The 23,527-nt window shown below is 40.9% G+C and overlaps 1 protein-coding gene across 2 annotated transcripts in view; it reads left to right on the plus strand.

The window, feature by feature from the left end:
- The first annotated feature begins 245 nt into the window (after positions 1-245).
- Positions 246-23,527, plus strand: part of pappaa (pregnancy-associated plasma protein A, pappalysin 1a) — a 90,929-nt gene continuing 67,647 nt past the window's right edge. For both annotated transcript variants that reach the window (XM_042396131.1, XM_042396132.1), the window contains exons 1-6: positions 246-1,381; positions 7,330-8,434; positions 16,342-16,487; positions 16,755-17,048; positions 17,420-17,612; positions 17,914-18,035. In XM_042396131.1, the coding sequence (XP_042252065.1) occupies positions 991-1,381; positions 7,330-8,434; positions 16,342-16,487; positions 16,755-17,048; positions 17,420-17,612; positions 17,914-18,035 (2,251 nt within the window). In that variant the 5' untranslated portion in view covers positions 246-990. The remainder of the gene's footprint in view (positions 1,382-7,329; positions 8,435-16,341; positions 16,488-16,754; positions 17,049-17,419; positions 17,613-17,913; positions 18,036-23,527) is intronic.

Here is a 23,527-nt window from a genome sequence, read left to right on the forward strand (position 1 = left end):
GGGACTTGATGGAAGTGTTGGATTGTTTAAATTGTAACCGCTAGAGGGATACATATACGCCTTCCAAACTCCGTAAACACCATCCTATCACTATGTGCCACAGAGAGAATTACCGTCAGTGAGAGTTGCCTACCTGTGTGACTTCCCACTTTGAAAAAAACACAGCCCCGGAACATTTGAAACATGAGTTGTTCTTAAAAAGACTTAGGGGAGAAACTGCCTCTAAAGCGGACGACGAGCTCCGACTCCTCCAAGTGTATCTGCTCCAGGCAATCAATGAGGACCGCGATGCTTACTTCTGCAGCTCTCTGTCCCTCTTTCTCTCTTTCGCCTTACCAGATATTATAGTGCATTTCAACTTTTGTGCAGGCACATAGGCAAAGGGAAGTTTGGATACCATTTTTGACCACAATTCACCTCTTGTTTCCTGTAATAAATATGAGAGGTCGGTTTGTTGTCACTTTTCTTTGGAATTTAATATGTGCAATTTCTTATGCTGTTTTACGGGTAGGATAAGGAAACAACAAAAAGGTGTGACAAGAGCTTGGCGGACAACTGTGGATTTCTGCGAGTAACTCCTACCGTCCAAAGGGGATGAGGGGGGCATCGGCCGGACCCCCCTCTTGATTGATTACTTATTAGTCATCCCTTTGGCTAAATGGGACCCATTGAAAAGGCACCGTGGAACACATACATGAATCAAATATTCCTGTGTCCCCTGAATGTCTCCAGAGTAGTTTTGCTTAAGAGAGGGGGTCGTGGCTTAGCATTATAAAGAGGGGAAAACAGCATAGCTTTATGGGTTTATTTAGACAGTTTCTACGGTTTGACATTCTACCGCTGTAAAAAGAGAGAAGGAAAAACTCGAGAGGATTCCAAAGAGGAGAACATTGTGGACATACATTTTTTCCCCTAGTTATCCCGTTGTTTCTTTTATTATTTTTTTCTTTCTTATTTTAAATATTTTTTTGCAATTTCCTCTCCCGAAAAATGAAACTTTGGACATCTCCCTGGGTGTCTTGCCTGGTGATTCTCATCTTGTGTTTTGGATCAGAGTGCGGGACAGTCCGGAGAAAGGGGAGATCCAAGAGGGAGTTGGTGCGCATTAGGGAGGCGAAAGCCACCTTCCCAGGGGCTTGTGCCACACGTCTGCCCCGGGGCAAACGGTCTTTGCCCGGCTTGGAGCGACGGGTGCTTCGCCAGCGTCGGCGCTCCTCACAGGCGGAGATGAACTCTCCAGACCGGGGGAAAGCTGTCTATTTTACCGGCAGGGGAGATCAGCTACGGCTGAAGCCTGGCGTGGAGATACCTAGAGGAAATTTCACTCTGGAGATGTGGATCAAACCGGAGGGAGGTCAACGATCACCCACGGTGATTGCAGGTAGGATAGTCTACACATCCTCAATCCACACTGTCAACCCAACTCCTTTTTATAAGTCTAACTCCAAAAACTGGTGAGTTAAATGCAAAACATGCAAAATCTGCAGCATTTTATCCCAGTGTCATGTAGTCTATCAAACAAAGCAACATGCAGTTTCAGTGAGTTGAAAATGAGTTCATCTATCAGACTAGACAATGATGTAATGCTCTGAAAAGTACAGCGGATATTTTAGGTAGTGCAACCATAGGGTCACTAAAGATTTTGATCACATTTAAGTTTGCCACCTTACAGAGAGATATCGCTTCAATATGGTTGCAATATTCAAATGTATTTTCTTCCCATTTTTCCCCACTATAGAATTATGATCATAAAAATCTAAGTGAGGAGTACGGGCAGCAGATATCGGCTACTGCATCATTTGACCGGCAGCTGATGTCACTGTGCGTAAAATGTAATTTCTCTGAGCCGACTTGGCTATTTTAAAACTATGATGTAATGGCCAAAACTTTGTGAGCGAGCACGTCACGGCAGGCACAAAGCGGCAGAGAGTCGCTGTATGTGGAGGCGCTCAAAGCTCGCAGCTCAAGCCGCAATCTTGAGTGTCCCCCAAAATCGACACCCTTGGATTGGCTACCGGAGTTACGAGACAGCACTGAGAGATCCAGGGTTTCCCCCCTCTTGCACGAAAATGTCCTGCTTGGTGCTTGTGCAGTGCATGGCGGTGCGCTTTCGTGGTCATGGTGACCGGCTGGGTGTTACAGTCTCTCCATAACGCAGAGCGAAAACACAGGTTATTGGGCGAGTTTCTAATTAAAGGGCGCGATCAGATAATGATGATGCATCTCTGTTAACTGACTGCGCAGAGGAGGACACACAGACACTTGAATAGATCCCTGTCGTCAGAGGAAAGCTTGATACTTTGTAGATGTCATCTGTGCGCACTCCTTTTTTGCGCTGCCAGGTCTGCAGCCATGCGTAAAGGCACACTAGAGAGGTGTTAAAAACTGTTCTGCATCATCTGTTTTGACCAATAGCGCTTTTGTGCAATACAGTATGGGACAGTTTTTTTGTAGCTGTGCCTTGCCGATAGGGAGCGTTGCATACACAACACATTGCCTGCTACAGTAATTGTGCAGATGGCTGCCTTTGAACTGAATTGAACTGAATTGAACTCAGTCCTCCTCAGCCTCCTGTATGTCAGACTGCACGTTCAGGGACTTAACTAAACCGTATGAGCAAATTTACTTGTTCCTTTATTTTCTATCTGTCTGGCTCTCTCAACCCCTCCTCCCCCCTTTACCATGCACCCACCCACCCACACCCACCCCACGCACACATATATACATAATCACTCAAGTGTGTGTGTGTGTGTGTGTGTGTGTGGGGGGGGGGGGGTATTGAGATGCAGTACACTTTTAGGTAGTGGTAGCCAGTTGGCAGGGACATGCTCTGCAAAGCCAATCCCTTGTAAGAGTCTGAAATTGGGGGGGTGGGGGGTGGGGGGGTGAGAGGGTCTGTTGTGACCTGAGTGACTCTTAGATTTACAGAGGATGGACACAATAACAGGAACATCTGCACAGTTTAATGCAATCCAGTACAACAACAACACAAAACTACGACCTCCACAGTTACCGCAGAGTTGAATAAACACCTTCTGACACAATTTTAACAGAAAATTATCATTATAGCCTTGACAGATTTGGTATTTACTATATGTCACGACTCTGGTATTGGATTTATTGTGTATTGGTATGTGTGTTTTGGTTCATGAGCATGAATATATGCAGGTCTTTACATGTACAGGTGTTGTTGTTGTGCCCCACCCCCATCTCGCACTGGCTTTTGCCTACTAGAGATTACTATTCATGTGTAATCTTATGTGTTCATTTTTTAAGATGTGCTCCCGTCGAGCTTGTGCCAGAGGGGCCCTAAAGAGAGCAGATATGATGATCAGACAAATTCAATAAAGCCTAATCTTTTAAATCCAATTCAGGCCTCAAAAATCCCAGCGCCTTTAAAAATGCTCCATCCCCTTGTTTTGATCCCAGCAGTGTTGTTTGCAGCAGCTGTTTTTTTAAAAACTGTGTTGTTTTGACCGACACAATATCTCTCCCTCACTCTTTATTTCTTTTTTCTTTCTTTCTTACATAGTTGAATTTTCATACCTGTTACATGTTTTCTTATGTTGTTGTTTTCGGTGCATTTGCTAAGTTAAGGAATCATACAGGGTAACAAACAGACACATATACAGTGAACACAGTCTCTGCTTGATAAATGAATACTCAAAGCCCCGCAGTATACTTCTGCATCCTTGTCCAATCCTGGTGACGTGTTTTTGTCTTTGTTTTTGAGTTGTTTTTCTCGTGCCCACAAGATTCTTCTGACTCCATTTAGGAACAATAGATGAGAGGAATGTAATTGACCTCTTAAGATCATCAATTTATCATGACTTATGAAGGAGAAACTTCAAGTCACAGACTGATAAAGTTGCATTTGTATATGCTTTTGCCCTGGGTTGATAATGTAATGAACGTAAGTTGTTAAGTGGAATTAATTGGTTTTCTTATAAGAATTCTTTGGAGAGGTTTAGCTGATTTGGATGGGTTCTTGCTCTGCCACTTTTGGGTGAAAAGAAGGATGTTCAAGGATCAATAGCTGTTACTTTATACTCTACAGATGACTAATCAAACCATCGTCAAATACAAAGGTAGATAGTCTTGTGCCCTTTTAAGTGAACAACAACAAAAAAAGTGAGTCCTGTGCTGCCATTTCCCTAGTGTGACAGTTACATGTGGTCAGAAGTGATACCAGGTTTAAAAGCATTTCAACCGTTATAATGCACACACACACACACACACACACACACACACACACACACACACACACACACACACACACACACACACAACACACACACACATACACACACACAACCAGAACATCAAGTTCTGTGTCCAAATGTTATGCAAACTTTGTTGTGCCCTATTAGCCTTGTATCCGGGTCCTGTTGGGTTGTCCCGCATCAAAGGAAGAGGAAAATAAATCACAAGAGGAACAGAGGTTCTCTTCCATGACCTGCTGGGGACAATTATATGCAGACGTTGGCAGATAATTGCTGCGATAACAGATATATCTCGGTGCTGTCATCTAGTGTGATGATACAGAGGTAAAAAACAAATTTTTTCCTTGTTGAGGGTTCCTTTTTTTCATGGACACTTAAAAACTGGAGCCTCTCCCTTTTTCATTATAGTCAGATGTAACTGGAATACTAAGAGGACGATGAATAATCTTGAGAACATGACTAATCACCTGGCAAGTGGTTGGAGTTTGAAGAGGGGTTGAGGGCTGAGTGTAACACTTATCCTCAGCGATCATTACCTCAACCAGAAGCATCTTCATAGTCTTATTAGTTTGAACCATTATTATCATTGTGCACCGAGTGACTTATTGTGCTAATTTAAAATGTTCGGAAAAGTGCTGTTAAACACTACAAAATCCCAACTTGTGTCCTCATATTTAATGTGAAGGTTGTTTTTGTGATGTCAGTGTCACAGTGTAAATTACAGTGCAGAAAAAGTGGTGTTAATTTATGTCATCTGGCACGGAAAAACATTTTTTTTAAGTGAAACCTTTGTTAGATTATTTATGACTTATTAAAACCAGCATTTAACAGTTAAATTAATTCAAACTTGACAGCCAAGTTAAATGTTTAAAGTCAAGTGTTTTTAAGTGACATGATGACATTTTTATAATCAATATCCTTGTTATGTTCGTTAAGTTTGTTTTTTTAAGTATCAATGGAATTTTCCATTGTTTTTTCAGGGAAATTGCTGCGGCGGTCACTTTGGTATGACTATGAAAAGTGCCTTTCTTTGACCTTTCAGAGCCAGAACAGCTCAAAAGTAAACGGAGTCTTCATTGTTCCCTTCCTCCCTGCTTTTTATCAAGTCCTTGTGACATTTTTCTTTGTGTGTGTATGTGTGTTTTTTTACTTTTTCTTTTTTCCTGAGTGTGTTTTTCTTGGAAGAAGACAAATGGCAAGTGCGAGGAAGGTTGCCTTTGAACCTGACAGGAACAGCTCTCCACCGTAGCGTGTGCACATGCAAATCCCTTAGTGTGTGTGCCTGTGTGTTTGTATGTGTGCATTTCTGAGTGGACACAAATGTGTACTTCGTGTTTCAATTTGACTGTGCGCATGGGAGTGTGTGTGTGTGTATATATATATATATATACTATATGCAGGTCTCTATAAGTATGTGTGTGTGGTGTGTGTGTGTAGGTGTGTTTGTGTGAGCCCGACCAGTCACAGTGCAGGGTCTGGAAAAGTGTAGTGTGTTAGATTAATTGAGCATGGCAGAATTATGACAGCTGTTTACACTAGGAGCCCTGCGAGCATTTTAGCACACCTTTTAGCCTTGAGTGCACTAGCTGACAGATGGAAGGCTTTTTCCTTCCAGTGTAGTGGAAAGCCTGAAAACGTCATCCACCAAAGGACTGACCTTGATGCTGAACCCAGCCCTCACTCTTTGAACATTAGTCCATTGAAAAACCAAGTTAATGAATGCATACTGGAGTGTGCATCTAATTAGAAACAGGTCAAAGTTTGCAAGATGGCAGTGCAATCACCATTAGCCAGCCACTTATTCCAGGCTCAGGTAGCCTAATCGATGGGGGACAAAGGCATCTGAAGTGGACAAGCACGTTGAGGCAAAGATGTGATGGTTACTGTTATAATCATCTTATAATTTCAGACCATACTGAGGGTAGCAGAGTAAAATATGAAGGGTATTTACAGGAATTTGTTGCACAGACAGAGAGAGAGAGAAAGCAACTGCAAAGCACACTTCACACCTATATGGGCTGGGTGTGCAGGTCACAGATTGAGTGTCACATTGTGGATTGATGTAATTGCCAGAACGCTCATAGTTTGAAGTGCTACTCTACCTGATATTAGCAAATCTGAGGGATGTATTCTTGTGACACGGCTGGAGTCCAGCTCTCTCCTCAGGATCACCTGTGAACACACAGACTTTCTCATGCTGAGATGGACCTTGTGAGACATGTCAAGGTGCTTTGGAATCTTTGCACACCATGACTATACTTTATGGATCTATGCAAGATAGTCACAAACGTGCATTAACAAACACACATACATACGCATAGACCTGAACTTGTGCGCCTGCACATACGTACCTCAACAAGCACTAAACAAACAAACAGTTAGCATTCAGAGATCCCCTAAGAAGTGAAAACACATTACCATGCTGAAGCTGACATACATGGTCCAAATGAAACAGGAAAAAGGTGTTTTGGTGCCTCTACAAAAACAAGGCTTTAGCAGAAAACTAGCCTTTTCTGGCTACCCCACTGGCAAGGGACATTTACACGAACAACTTTAAATGCATTCAGTGTTCACGAAAAAGCCTATACAGAGAGATTTCCATGGGGTCTCCCTTAGTTAAACATGCACTTCAACCCAATTTCCAGGACAGCATGTCTTTAGATATCAAAAAATATATCATATTAATACATTAGCTCCCTGATCTCAACTACATTTTCAGTCTGCCTCTGGAAATAACTCTTCAAAATATTCCAGAATGATCCATACAGTGTGTAAAATGTATACATTGAAACCTTTCTTGTATATTGACCAACAAATACTGAATTAGCATTAAGAGTCGGATATATGTGGCTTGTGCACATGGCAAGTAAAGCTTTTAATGGAAATGGAAGATGTAGTGAGGGTGTCAATATGACATAACCAATTAATGCATTTCTTCCATAGCTGCCTTGTTGTTTTCACCAGGATAAATTAGCTCTTTTACAGGTGAATGATGAACAGTACTTTTTTGTTATTAATATTCATTTTGTCTTGTTCATATCCACATCCACACTTGGATATAAAGGCATTCACATATTGATTGACTTTTTTTTCATTCTCTTTCCAGGCCTTTACGACAAATGTTTCTACGCCTCCAGTGACCGAGGCTGGCTGCTTGGCATCCAGGCAGTTAGTGAATATGGGCACGGTGACCCTCGTTTCTTCTTCTCCCTTAAAACTGATCGTGCCCACAAAGTGACCTCCATCCACTCCAATGCTCGCTACATACCCAATCAATGGGCACATGTCGCAGTCACATATGATGGTGTATATATGAAGCTCTTCGTCAATGGCGCCCAAGTGGGTGTCAGTCGGGAGCAATCGGGTGATGTCTTCAGTCATTTGACCAAAAAGTGCAAAGTGCTGATGATTGGGGGGAATGCACTGAATCATAATTACAGGGGGGCAGTGGAAAGGGTGGGTCTATGGAGGCAGGCCCGAGGGCAGAGGCAGATTATCAGGGATATGCAGGGCCATGAGGACCTCCACGATATACCTCAGCTGGTCATCCGTGAAACATTTGAGCAACCAGGCCGGAAGTGGCTGACTGTGAAAGATGGTAGTTTTCCTCAACCTGAGCAGGGAGTGGGGGGACGATTAGGTTTTATGGGTGGTGGTGGAGTTGGAAATGCTGAAGGATTATTGGACACAACACTGGAGCCTCCAACTTGTGGCCAAACGATTTGTGACAATGTTGAGGTCATCAAAAACTACAACCACCTTTGGAGCTTCCGACGGCCCAAGAAAGTACGATATCGGGTGATAAATATTTGGGATGATGCACAGACGAGGCCAACCGTATCAGACCACCAAATCAGCCTGCAGCACCAGCAGCTAAATGATGCCTTTAGTCCCTACAACATCACCTGGGAGCTCAGCATTCACAATGTGACCAATTCCTCCCTTCGTAACCGGCTGATTATAGCTAACTGTGATATCAGCAAAGTTGGTGATGATAACTGTGACCCAGAATGCAACCATCCGCTGACAGGGTATGATGCTGGTGACTGCATGTCCGGGCACCGGAACCGTTGCCCTGAGCACAAGCAGGGTAATGGTATATGTGACCCCGAATGTAACTGGGAAAACTTCTTCTATGACCTTGGTGACTGTTGTAACCCCAATGTGACGGATGTGACCAAGACCTGCTTCAACCGCTCTTCTCCACACAAGTAAGTATTTTCACAATCACTTTCTTCAGATTTTACATTTCATCAGCAATGATAATACTCTTTGTTAGTTTAATTCGCCAAAAAGTTTTAACTAACCACAACATTCCTTGCTTAATTTGATAAAGTTTTTGACATGATTGAATAATTCCACATCATGGCCTCACATGCTTAGAATAAATCAAACAACAAATCTCTCCATACATATGTCCCTGAAGAGAGGTTTTGATGCCTAGTCCTACTGTTTCCTGACCATTTGGGCTGAGGCTGAGTGTAACTCAACTCCCAGCCTGTGTGGCCTGGGAAATCCTCAGGGGGCAGCTAGTCCAATCTAGCCTTGGCCTGGTTCAATCAGTGTTCCACACTTAAGCAGGGCAAAACAAACGCAACAGGATGAGTTTCCTGGTAGCAAATGCACAGGCCAGACCGCTCATTTTTGTATCCATTTTTCAACAACTCTCCCCACCTCTTTCTACTCCGTCTCCTATACCCAGTGGTCCTAATTAAGCTGGCTTGATTGGAGAGGGGAGTTGGTTTGGAAAGAGTGACATTGTAAACACAGTGTTAGAGCAAATAGAGGTCAGAAAAGAGAGTCCAGTATGGCTTTTGCTTGTAGCAATGGAAATCATTTCAAAGACATACCACTCTCTCCAGGAAACCGCTGACAGACATGTTTCCTGGAGAGGCAGGTATAGGTCCCAAAACGTGGGTGCCTAAAAGAATTTTCCACGAAAAACAGTGAAGAATGTTTACATGTGAAAACCAGTATTACAGACTCTCCCAGGTGTGCTGTACATGAAGCAAGATATTATGTGGTTTTATGTGACTACTTTAGAAGAATACAGAGGCTTTCATAAATGCATACAAATTTTTGTTTTTGAGGTAATCTCATTGTGGCTTGTAGATGATGAGTAAAAGCTGGCAAGGAGAATAAATCTCTGGAATTCGCTGTAATAAGGTTTGTGCCAGACCTCCAATTGTCGGATTGTTTGTTTCTTGGTACACTGAAACTCAACACAGTAGACTGAGACATTTTTGTGGACAATGCAGGGGGTGTTTATGGTTATGCCGGAAAAAGAGACAAAAATGACCGAAATTCAGATGTTTGTCAGTATTTTTTACCACTGTCACGTAGGGACAAGCAAAAGGGAGAAAAACTAGTAGACCTAAAGTGTGGGATTGTTTGGGTCTTTCTGATAGCATGAATCGAGGAATCAAGGAGGCTGTTTTCAATCATAGTTAAGCTGGAAGCGCTGTCTATTTGGCACTATCCTGTTGTTTAAAATGACCGCTAAATAGCTAAATAATGACATCTAATTAACAACATCAGAGGAGGAAAGCAGGTGGGTTTGCCGTTGCTTCCATCTCTCAATTCCCACCACATCCCTTCCAGCTTAGTCATCATTAGAAGCCCATTCATCAACTGGTGGGCAAACTACTTCATTTAGACATCAACAATTGGCAAAAAGCTTGCTGTTGCAATGTTCAAATCTCCCTGCGGGCATTTGAAAGATGGGCTTGTGAAAGGAAGGATACCAGCAAGAGTAGAGAAAGAGACAGAGAAAGGACAAGAGAGTTCTCATTCTAACGAAATAGATATAATCTCCCAAAGTGGTTGCTTATTTTGCTTTGATTATGGTATGTCTGGAGAGACTTGCAGAGAGCTGCACTACAAACATTTTGACATTCCTCCTTGATTATGGAATTCTAGATGAACAATGTACTGTGTATGTAGGGGAACAATGGTTGTGAGGTCCTGCATTTATTTTTGCAGCATTTGCACCTGTTACCACTTACGTGTAGTGTTTTCAAAAAATCTGGATAACATAGGACACAGGCAGCTCTGTGGTCCTGACACAGTCTCTCCTCTGAAAATACCATTGATAATAACCCTCCGCCCCCTCCCTCAACATTTGGCTGAGGGAAATATTTTGCATTGTTTTCACAGACCTTGGTTTTGACACTTCTTATGGTTTTGGTGGTATTTGATGTTATCTGACAGCATTTATTTTAAGGCTGAACATTCCTTTGTCTGGAGCTAGGGACATCTGAAATTGTGGCTGTAATTTATACAGTGTGGATTTATCTGATGTGTGCAGAAAGGCAGAAAACAAAGGGCACAAGGAATAAGTTTTTTGAGACGCTGATATGCATGTTAAACTGTCAATGAATGATCAATGTAGTATCCGAGAAACTGGATAGAGGGCAATTTTGATCATACGCACCTGTCACTAAGACTTGTTTCGAAATAACTGGCTTTGAGCACCTGAAATTCAAATGCTCTTTGAAGCACCTCCCAAGCTAAAGCAAGATGGATACACAAACTTTGTAAGGTGGATCTTAGGACCATTTCAGCCTCAATATGTTTTTGGGAAATGAAGTTCTGGCTTGGCTTTGTCAGAGGCTAATAGGTCATCTGTTTTCCCTTGGCCTCTGTCTCTCTCACCCTCCTGAGTCAATACCTCTCACTGTGGCAGGTTAATGGATGGACCACCCTTTCTCTCTCCCTCACTCCCGCTCCCTGCTGTATTCTAGCTCAGTGCGGGGAGCTAATCTCCAGGGCCCTTAACTTGGGTGTTTTACAGTTGGTCGTCTAAACCTTAAGGCCCCATCCCATAAAACATAATGGAGTGCTTGGGCATAAATACCAGGACTTTGCACTTCCCCTTTAAAGCCATAGCACACTTATAAAAGCACCTGTTGTTGAAGTTTCACCTGTGCTCTCACGGTGGCTGATAGAAAACCCTCTGCATAAGGGAGAGGGGAGGGTGAAGTATGAAGCAGGTGCCATACATGGGCCACTAGTCAAGCAGGGGAGTTGTAGCTAGCTGTAATGGAAGATGTTCACAAACATCTGCCAGGACTGTGAGTATTCATACCGGTTCTTGATTGGGAGCTCCTACTTCAGATAGGAACTTGAAGATTTTGGGGGCTTTTGAATAGTCCCATCGTCCATTTAAATCCCACTTTTTCAAACTGTTCACAACAACAAGCAGTCACGGCAGGATCTCTGGAATCTGAGCGTTGACACAGTTCTTATGCATGTGTCTTTCTTGGAAAAAAAAGGAGGAGTAAGCTGGAAGGTTAAAGAGGAGCGTTCAAGTATAGTAATAAAGGCAGAGATGAATGATGGGTTTAGGGGCTGTGGTGTTGACCGACTTGATGACAGGGGCGCTGAGGGCCCCCTCCAATTTTAAAAGTGTTCTTGGCCGTGAGACTGTCATTGCCATGCCAGCTCACCCCTGCTTTCACACTATGCTGCCCCAGACATATGTATACGAGGCAAATTTATGGGCTTATATGAATTATATATGGATGTAAATGGATGAAGTCATAATCCCCCATTTAATATGTATCAGATATAAAAGCATTAACACAGCAGTTTGAGCTGCCACACGTACCCCTGGATCTCCCTACAACAGATGCCCTGCAGTGATACTCAGTTTTCTGCACTTACCTTACCTTTCTCTCTCTCCCTCCCTTAATTTCTCTCTATCTCCTTCTCTTTCTGTTTTACAAGTTTTTTTTTGTTTTTTTCCCAGGACATGTCTGAAAAGTGGTGTGGTTAAATGCATGGAAAATCTTCTCCTTCCCAAGTGGCTCATCTCTGCTGAAAAAATGTATGATGAGAAGCAAGAGAGGGGAGCAGGGGCTATGGGATGGGGAAATAGTTGAGGGGTGTGTGAGAGTGAGAGAGAACACCAGGGGCGGGGTAAAGCGGGGTAAAGGGTTATTGGCAAGGAGGTTTGAGTAAGATGTGGATGGACAGATAGAAGGACAGAGTGTTTGAAAGGCCCAAACTATTCATGTTCTGACTACAAACATGCATTACGGTGCATCAAAGCCTATACCAAATCTTCACATATGTGTTCATTAGACAATTGTGTGAAATCTAGAACATGCATATGTGCACACATACACACACACATGCAAACACAGGCACACAAAGGATCTTTTATTTATCTAATCTGATCATTCTAAAACTGTGTGTTTTTGCTCTGAAAGCCTGTGTATCAATCCAGCATGTGATGCACATTGTTTTTTTTGAAACAGGCCCAAGGACGTTGAAATAATTGAACTCAGATTAGACAGGTTTTGACCTTACAGTAGGATTGCTGCTCTTATTCATTGCTGATTCAATCATTTCAGCATCAAACCCCTCTGACCCTTTCCCCCCTCATGCATGTCCAAAAACTCAGGACAAATTATTTTCTAAGGAAATAATGAAATTCCTGAAATTATTAGGAAGAGGGACCTTATATCTACTGTTCTCTCTTTCTCTCCTTTAACCTGGCCCCAGTGAGTGCCCCCAGTTGCTCTCACATAGGCTTGCAAAAAAACATTTGGTACACTGAACCCTTTATTCAAAACGTCTGTTTCGGGGGAACGGTGCATCTTCACTAAGCAGCTCTTTATCCAACTTGTGATTTGAGGCAGAGAGACTTGTCCAGCGAAGGTTGTAGAGATATTATGAAACATTTCGTGTAGCTGCATATGAAATGTGCATTGGTGGTAACCTTAGCAGGCTTGTCGCGGTGGGAAAAATTTCTCACTGGTGTAAATTCTTCCAGAACACTGCCAAACACCAGTGTTACTGACTTTTAAATTGCTTCCTTCAGGCTACATTGAACATACGCTATGAGACAGCCTGGGTTTACACTCAAATTTTAATATTTTATGCAGACACTTGCTTTCCAAACATAGAACTATTAACCAAAAAGAGCACATTGGTGCAGCTGGCCACATTTTAAGTGCTTATTAAATACATTTTAAAAATGCTGAGTACGGAATAGATTCTGCATGTCTAATAATCAACTTCTGAGTCTAGACTCCAAATACAATGTTATGTTTTTTGATCGAAGAGAATAAATGGTCTAATAAAAATAACAGCAGCAGCAATTGGAATTTCCTTTCTACATTAAATAAAAACTCGCCAAAAGAGAGAAACAGGCTTAACACCGAACACCGAAGTGGTACCACTCAAGCTGTTACACTTCTCTTAGGTCCCAAATTCCCCCGTATAATCTAGATAAAATCATGAACTGTCAAATTTGATCCCCTCCACTCTAAGCTTATTATTATTTATTATTATTTTTTATCACAGTGCCATTCATCATGAATTGTGTTACATGTCAGAGATAACAGTAGTCACAGTAGTGAAATTTCACCAATGCGTAGGCTATATTGTTGGTGATAACCTCAATCTCCTTAGATTATACTCAAAAGAAATCAAATCAAATACAGAGTCTGTAAGTCCAGTGGGACTATGAACCACCTTGTAACTTTACCACAATGCAAAGCATAGTGTGAATATACTTTATTTCAAGTCAGCCGTTGAGTGGAAGAGTAAATAAACTTCACAGTCTTTGAAATTTTGCTTTTATCATTATATTTGCTCACTTAAGTGGACTTATATAAATCATACATGCACACAAAAACCAAAGCATGACATTTACTTTTACAAAACGATTCATTTGTAGTACAAAATTAAATTGTATATATGTTTAAAGATTTGTACAACGTAAGTGACTGAAATGACCAAAAACTGTGACAATGTTGCATTTTTCTTTGCTAATGTACTATAAAATATCAAAACTGATTTGTAGTTCATGTAAACAAATAATGTGATAATCTGGTACAAGTGCAAATTGACCCTGCAACATAGCATTAGCAACCCAGATATGACTAAGCAATCTTCATTATTTGGCAAACATTGTCACTGATAGCTAACAAAAGTCATTCCTACACTGTATTTCATGTTTACAATGCCACACTGTAATTTATCAGCATGTTTACCACCTACGTGATTCTCTTTTGTCTCTCCATCACCCTGCTTTTCACCATGTAGGTTCCGTTCTGAGAACCCTACTTTTATTTCACCTACTCTCTTTCATGCTTGTCCATTTTTATGCCAGTACACGCCAAACCAGACTTTATTCATTATTCCAATATGTAGCTACTGACTTAAACATGTATGATGGCAAGACATCGGCTACCATTTACAAAAGAGTGCCAACAGCATGTGGTTTATTTGTTCCAGCGAGAGATTACATTGTGTTATTTTACCGTTTATTACACATTTAACCAGAGAGGATGGTTAAATTCACGGTCGCCTCTCTCAGCTGTATTGGGTCAGGTGCTGTATGTTGTTTTAGCCTCACTGTTGTTGCACTTAATCTTATGATCCAAGAACGTACAAAATATGAGTACAAAAAAAATGAGGCGGGCAAGTAGGTCATGCAAACTAGGTCAAAACATCCAAAGAGGATCTAATTTGTGATAGTAAGGCCATGTTTTGTTTCTGATAAACTCCCATTTTTGTATCCATTGCGTATCTATTTCCAAAGCCTTATAAAGCCAAAGGAACAGAATAAACTGACACTTGAGCATATGCAACAGATTATGGACTCTTCCAAGAGATGACTGAGCTTGTTGATGCTGTTTGCCAGGACCACCAGCCAGGCTCATAGAGAACAATGTGTTTGATGTGTTCATAAAATGAATGACAGTTTCACTGCTGGAGATACCTCATTGTATTGAATGATTGCAGTCATTAGTGCTGCCGTTAGTATTCCCAGGGCCTGAGATAAAACATTATGTCATTGATAGGGAAGCAGAAGAATAGTTAAATACCTGAGTGATTAATTGAAGTCTCAAGCAGATTTGAATGAGTCAGGCTGATCTGAGATGTTGACAGCACGTTTTGTGCTACGTGCAACCACAAAGCTCTATTTCATGGTTTTGCTAATAGAGTATAATACATTATGCAATATATTTGGGACTAAGGGTAAGATTTTAATATCTAATATCAAATATCATATGTGGATAAGATAGCTAAACAGTCATTCACTGTTTATTTCACTCATGAGTCTATTCAAATCAAACAAAATAAGCGTAATTTTATTGCAGTGCAGCCTGTAAGACCATGAGAAAACATTTACGTCACAATATTATGATGTCCAAAAATCCCAGATTATTTTTAGTCCTGCTGGTAAAGTAGATTTATTCCTACCAACACCTGTTTGGTATTTATGTGGGTTGCCATGACATCTCTTACTGTTACAAAATAATGGGAAAAAAATGTTTTATTATACTGCTTATGGGATGATTCACTGTCTTCCAACATAAAACACCCGACATCATTATGCGCACAAAAACATTGTGGCTTGGCATTTAGTGTCTCTGCAAGTGAGAATTCAACTCAAAGAGCACTATACGCCCATAGCTGCATATTTGGCCTATTGTACTGTTTATTTGCCTCTTGTACTTTGTAGACAACAACATCAACAACATGGTCTGTAATCTTTTTTCCATTACACAAGTGTAAGTGAGCAGGGACTGCAATTAAACTTAATGGAATGAGAACAAATTACTCAACTGGTCAACATTTTTACTAGCCCCATTCACACCCATTAATAAGTTATTATTAATAAATGATTTTGTGACCAGGGCTTCTAGTCACAAAATTACCAAAAAAATCCAGCCTTTGTTGTAAAAAGTGACAAAAACATCAATTGTTATGGGACTTTCAAACTACAAGGTGGTTTGCAGGCAGAGCAAAGAGAGAAGTTACATTAAAAGCCTTTATTTAGTTGGGCATATTGGCTTAAAACACCAACCGTTTTGACGTCATCAGGTTATTCATTCTTCTCCAACCTTTATTCTGTTGGTTTAAGGGCCATTGCAATTGCCAGTACACTTTAAGAAAATATTTGAATTCAACAGAGGCCTAATTCTGAGCTGTTTTCCTCAGAGATCACACTCCATAATCTCTTTTTGGCAAGGGACACTGTTGTTGTCTGTAAAACTTTGCCTTGGTGAGATCTGTATTCACTGCGAAGAGACTATTCTCATTGTAAAGCTATTCACTTAATGTGAAATACTCTTTTTCTCTCTTTTTTATTTTCCAGAGCCTATTTCGATGTGAAAGAGCTCAAAGAGATTCTGCATTTGGATGGCTCGACTCACCTGAATGTCTTCTTTGCCAATTCTTCTGATGAAGATCTGGCGGGTGTTGCCACTTGGCCCTGGGACAAAGAAGCCCTCACACATTTGGGTAGAAGACAAATAAAAACACATGCATGCATGCATGCGCACTCACATGCACACACCCCCCTCTTTGGCAGCCCAGATTGTTGATTTTGAGTAATTACAGTTCAAGCCCCAAGCAGTTTCTGTCTTCATCACTGCTCTACCAGGGAAGAAGGTGATAATGAAGCTGAGGTGGCTCATGAATAATGCATTGTCTGAATCTTACCGTAGTTCCACAATTACTTACTCATGTACTTGTTTATGTGTCTATTCTTCATATGTATTTTCTCAGGTGGAATTGTGCTGAACCCTTCCTTCTATGGTACATTCGGTCACACTGACACAATGGTCCATGAGATCGGTCACAGTCTTGGGCTTTACCACGTGTTTAAAGGCATATCAGAGATTGAGTCGTGTAATGACGCATGCTTGGAGACAGAGCCCTCAATGGAGACTGGAGATCTGTGTGAGGACACCAACCCCACACCCAAATACAAAGGCTGCCACGATCCAGAACCAGGCAATGAAACCTGTGGCTGTCGACATTTCACACACACGCCGTTTAACAACTACATGAGTTATGCAGGTGAGATGGAGCCTCCACATGTGTTTTGCTGCTTACCTGGCCACAGTTATACCGTACCTCTCACATGCAAAAACTGACACACAGAGATCACCATAGAGGAATTTGTTGACTCTGTGTGCATACTGAGACAGGTGTGGAATTTAGCAGGGACATTTCATGGGGAAAACACAGTAGGGGGCACATCCTTTCATGTCACTCATTTTGTGCAAAAGTTTAATGTCTTTTGTTGTCATAGTTACACAGAAAATAGCCATACAGCTAAATAAGAGCATAATTTATTCATGTGATCTGGACCTTCTACCACCGTCCTCTATCACATATCAATCCAAAACGACATCTCCATCCCTCACATTGACCGACTTTTTCTGCAGATGATGCCTGTACAGACTCCTTCACTCTGAACCAGGTGGCTAGGATGCACTGCTACCTGGACCTCATCTACCAGACCTGGCAACCCGCCTCCAAACCTCCTCCGGTGCCAATGGCCCCCCAAGTGGTTGAGCAGCATCATAATTCCATCATCCTGGAATGGTTTCCACCGATTTCTGGACACTTTTACGACAGGTGAAATGAGCTAGCTAGGTTGCCAAACAGATGTGGGTGTGTATGGTAATAAAGTTGATCGAGATTTATTACATTATTGATTATTGTGTGAATTTATATAACGATGTGTGTGATTTAACATTCAATGATGTGTTTACAGACTACAATAATTGGAAGCATCATCTTTCAACTACGTTTAACTCTCATTTTTTGGAACATAATTTTACATCATACATCATCATTACTGTATCTTTACTGTATAAATTATGCGTATATGACCTGTATCTAAGTTGGTTGCTGTGCCTGTCTGTTGGTTTCCTAGAGAAGTGGGATCAGTGTGTGATAAATGCACTGAGGGGAGAGTTCTACTGCAGTATGCCTCCAACTCATCTTCCCCACGACCGTGTGCCCCTTCTGGACACTGGTCCCCACGAGAGGCTGAAGGTACAGTACAATATCATATAATATACCTACTGGGTGTTTGGTTTCATGTCATTGGATGCTGTCATTGTAAAGTGGTAGCTGGTTTGCAAGTCAGACACTTCTTTGGGACATGCAGTGGCTCAAGTGTACTGATGCTTATCATAATAAGAATGTGAATATTTTTCCTTCCTTATCTTGCACTCTGCATTGAATTTCAGTTCTAAGTCAGTTTTGTTGAATACAATGAGTTGTTTCTACTAAAATTAAATTAAATATAAAAGCTAAACCATATCCACAGTATAAAGTATGATAACATGATTTGAGGTTTGCCTTTTTTTGGCTTTATGAGTCAATACTTCAGCATGCAAACATTTTGGTGACTGACTCATCCTCAAAACATGCAAATGAATCAGTGGACTCATGACACTTGGGCCGTGGGACAACATGGAGGGATCGAAGAGGTCGCTTCCCAATGGATGGTGCTGTATGGTACCACAATTCCCACATGAAGACTCAAGCCCAAAACCAATGTCAAAGATCATGTCTTAGATGTAATTCCACATTTTAAAAAAGTCACTTTAGGGGGATTTGAGTGCAATAAATGCTGAAATTAGCAGGATTTTCTATTCTTGCCCTGCTAGCGAATCCATATTAGAACAACTATACAGGGATTGGCATTAGGGATGAGGTATTAAAGCTATAAAAATAGTTGTTGTTGTCCCATCTGTGCACCTCTTATCACTGTAGTTCTGGCAGCGGCAGCATCAAGCATTCCCTGGATATTATGCATGTGACTATGTGCAGCTATATGTGCACATAGTAGTTAAATCAGTAACAGTAATAGTGTTTGTGATCTTCTACACCTTTGATCCCATATTAATATACACATACACTTTATAATAAACATTTATTAATAGCTTTTTAAAAAAAAAAATCAAAGTCAATTACACTAAATAGACATCATGCCTTGCAATGTTGTATTCAGTCAAATATCTCAGGATTAGCACATGTACCGATGTGTCTAGTGCCATATTGGCCTGAATATAGGACTTTTTAAAATGGAAATTAGGACTAGACATCTACTTATTCACAACAACATATTTCTTTAAATGGAGCAAGTACCAGCTGTGCTACAGAGTGAGTCTGTTGCCTTAAAAGCATGTCGCAAAGCGTGTTGTTTGCAGCCTTAATGTTGCAAGGCTTGCAAATTTTCAGTCCACATCTAGCCAAGTACAGTTCAAATGACCGGAAGTGTTCTTGCTCCGCCCGTGTTATCAGCTGACTTGTGTGGACTTGGGATAGACAAGTATTTCAGAATGCATTTTGCACCAGCCAGCAGCAATTGCGGAGATTTTGAGCCAGGCTAAAAGCTGTTGTAATTTTGGATGGCAATATCAGTTGTTCAGTTGGTCCATCACTATGGTCCAACCTGAAATATCTCAATAACTTCTGGATTGATTGCTGTGACATTTTACACGCACATTTCTGGTCCCCAGAGGATGAATCTTCTGAATTTGGTAATCCTGACTTTTCTTTCAGCACCACCATGAAGTTGACATTTGTGGTTCAGAGTGAAATATCTTGACAACTATTGGCTTGATTTAAGGCTTCAAGAATTAGGACTAACTGATTAATTTGACACATTTATCTTCGGTAAATCTTCCTAACTCCAATTATGTTAAAGAATAGGGCAGAACTGCTACACACACTGCTATAGTAAGCAGGGTATCAGTAGCCTACTTAGTTAGCTAGATTATTAATAGCTAGCTACTTAGCTGAAACCTCTGAAAACAGCTCCCTAACAGAAGACAGCTCCTCCGTTAATGTGGTTAATGATTCTCTTCAAGATGATGAAATGGAAAATTGTTAAAAATGTGATTATGTTTGTTGATATATTTTTAATTGATTTAATTTTATATACATTTATATAATCAGAGTAAATGCATATTTAGGCAAATAGATATATTTTATAGATATGACAGTGATAAGTATAACACATATAGCAAACAAGACTTCCAAAACTATTCTATTTACAAATTTTGGGACAATTGGTCTGAGCATATGAATGGACGATGGAATTGGAAACAAATCCCATAGTTTTCTCATAAATAACAGTTTGGATTTCTCAAAGAATTGTCCAATTTGCTGTAAGTCCACAGAGACTATCATAGAGTGATGCCAATTGTGATTGTCCTCATGATTTTAAAATGTAGATTTGCCAGGTGTCTGTTAATCAGGGCTTGTCAGTTTTTAGATGCATATTGCATGCAGTGGCCAGGCTCTTAACTAAATGTAGTCAGTGGTCCCATATGTGAATGTATTTATTCCAGGTCATGCTACCATTCATGGCTACCAGTAAACTGTAGCATATATTTTAATGACTATGGCTCTGCACAGTCAAATTTCAGCATCATTAATGAGATGCTGAAACCTCACTGTAAGGTCATGTAGCTAGTCTGACCAAGGTCTATTATCCATCCATTATCACACCTTTAAATCACTGTTTTGGCGCTCACACTCTGGAACTATCTTCCTCCATATAATATATCAACTGAATCTGTCAGCTACTTCATGGAGCATCAGATTCATTGATATAGGCGATCCCTTATTTGCTCGGGAATGTCATGTTGGCGCGGTACACCTTACCTATCTACTTTTTAATGACAACAACACCACACCAATAATAATAATGATTGTTATAATCATATTAGACCAAACAATTGAATTTGATGCACTATTTATGTCTCTATCTCTAATTGTTTGGCTTTTTCTGAATGTGTGCATGTTCATGTCTGCTTCTTTGTGTGTGTGTGTGTGTGTGTACATGTGTGTGTGTGTGTGTGTATGTGTATGTGTGTGTGTGTGTGTGTGTGTGTGTGTGTGTGTGTGTGTGTGTGTGCATGTGTGCGCATGTGTGGATGATCTATAGATTCTCTGAAGTCACTGAACCTTGCCTTAACACTGGCTATAGTGTGTGTACCAGAGGCAAGTCTGGGCTTGTCTAACATGCTGTGTGTGTAAACTGTACTCTATTTTCCCTCTTGGAAGGGGTCCCTGTTTGTGGCAGCTCCCCATTCCCTGTTAACTCCGCTTGGGCCAGCTTCTCACTGGATATCACAGCTGCCGTTTCCTGCTGTGTTGGTGCATACACGTCCAGCAGTTACTTTCTTCCAATAGACATTCTGTTAATGCAGTGACACTAAACAACTGACTGTAAACTAAACTATTTGCATATTCACTATTGGCATAACAGGCTTATATTGGAAGATAAACAACGCTGTGTGACTACATACATTCATAAGCAGTCATGCATACACATGGCACCTGTTATCTAAGGACTTGTGGGCTGTGTCCTCACACTACTTGACAAGGAAACACTGGCGTGGTCAGAGAGAGCCAGAGTACCTCTCATAAATCTTTCTATGCCCCAGAGAAATATGGCTGGAGGAAAAATCAAGCATGAAAAAAAAGGCAAAAACACAAATGGATATGGATTCAGGGAGTGGGTAAGAGAGGTTGGGTGGGGTGGAAACCACCCATGATAGTTAAGAGAATTGCATGTGGTTAGAGACATTCACAAGGGAGGATCCTGGGCTGATTGAAAACAGAAGTGTGCATGAATGGAAGTGAAAGGCCCAGGATGTGTATGTTTGCAATCATATATGCGTAAGTCTGTGTGTGTGTAGCTCTATGTATATTCTTGCCCTGTTGTTTCATAAGTGCAGCTGGAGATGTTTGGTGAAGAAGTAGTATGTGTATGTCTTTCATATATATTTACAATATAGTGCGTAAAAAAGTTTGCTTGTATGGCTTTACTCTGTAAGTCTTCACAACAAGCGTGTCTCTATGTGTATTTCTGTGTAACCCATAAAGGTCCAAGATATTATTAGAAGCCTCCGTAAGAGAAGCATAGTGTCAAACCTGGTTGGTTTATATTATGCCCTGACTTCATTCAAGAACAGAAGGCTCAACTTGTGGCATGCAGGTCTACAGTCCAAATGAGGACAGCCAATCAATATGAAAAAAGCATGTCTTTTCTTTAATTGTTAGATGTGTGACACAAAAATTTAAAGTGAAATATTTGAACACTTTCTCCAGTGATGCATATTTGCCTTGATGTACAGGTTGTTTCAAGTCACATCCTCTCAAAATCCACACACTGGCCATGTTTGAGATTAATGTCTGATGTAGATGAGTGAATATTTATTTTATCGTAACATTTGTACCTGTACCTTACAATAACCCTTTAATGTACAGTGAGAAAAACACCCCTTCAAAAGCCCCCTTCAAAAATCATATCTGTGCAGGGGCAAACATTATACACCATATGAAATATATAATGTTACAATGTTGGATGTTCATATTAAATGTGGCCAAAGTGTAAAATAACAAGGTAAACGTATGTAGAAGTAAACCCTGTGAGCAAAAAGCACCGGTTTCAGACTGCTCTGAACGTTCGGTTTCCAACAATTTTTTCTACTTTCAGTCTGGCCTGACGTCAAACCGTAACAGATTTCTTTATATGGTCATCTGCTCCACGCACAGCGCGCAAGTTCTCTGTTCCACTCTGCTAACATTATGGCATTTTTCCATTGCTTTGGGGGTAGTCATGCTGAGCTATGACTCGAGTGGAGCTGGCACGCTGTGAGTGTTTTTCCATTACACAGCAGGGCAAAGTAAAAAAAGTTGTTTACCTGTTGGAGGTGTGTTGGACGTCAGCAGCACATCATCAAACATCATCATGACGGTGGCTGTTTCTGCTTGTACTATTCCTCCCTGCATTATTTCTAACTGATCTGCTGAACAAATAGCTCCAAATTTCTCCATATCTTGTTGTATTTACTGTTTTAGAGCTGCTAAAGAAGTTCAGCTAATTTGATGAGGAACACGTTAAATTTCCTGTAAATTCTTCACAGTAAAAGTCTCCTGTTATTTAGTCATTTAAAAGCTGTTAATATGAAGCAGTAAAGCAGGAAATGTTGGGTTTGCATCCGCGGTAACTTAACACAACTTTGATACGGCTGCCCCTAGGCAGGCTTCCAGAAAGCTGGCCAATCAGAATAGAGTGAGCTCGTGGGGAGGGGGTTCTTAAAGAGACAGGAAGTAAGATTGCCTGTTCGAGACAGAGGCTGAACTGAGGGGCTGCATGAAGGGCCAGTATAAGATAAATAAGGAGTTTCTTGAACTGTGAATCATGCAAAGCTATTCAAGTGGAGTCCCAGAATAAAAATATAGAGCTGGAAATGAGCATAATAGGTCCCCTTTAATCGTTATTTTTTTCTTTTGGTAAACCACTTATTAAATTAAAATAATTATCTATATTTAAGGAAGTACTTTCTAAATTTGTTTCCTATAGTTTGCTGCCATCCACTTATGGTCCTGACCTTTCTATTCAATGATTTTCCTTGGCTCCTTTCATTCAATAGGTCCTCCAAATTAAATGACAAAATATGTAGTTGGTCCATGCCCTCCAGAATGGCACACAGCCTTTTCTGACCTAATGCCCCTATCAG

The sequence above is a fragment of the Thunnus maccoyii genome, chromosome 19 (assembly GCF_910596095.1).
Source record: "Thunnus maccoyii chromosome 19, fThuMac1.1, whole genome shotgun sequence".
In the NCBI taxonomy this organism is placed as follows: Eukaryota; Metazoa; Chordata; class Actinopteri; order Scombriformes; family Scombridae; genus Thunnus; species Thunnus maccoyii.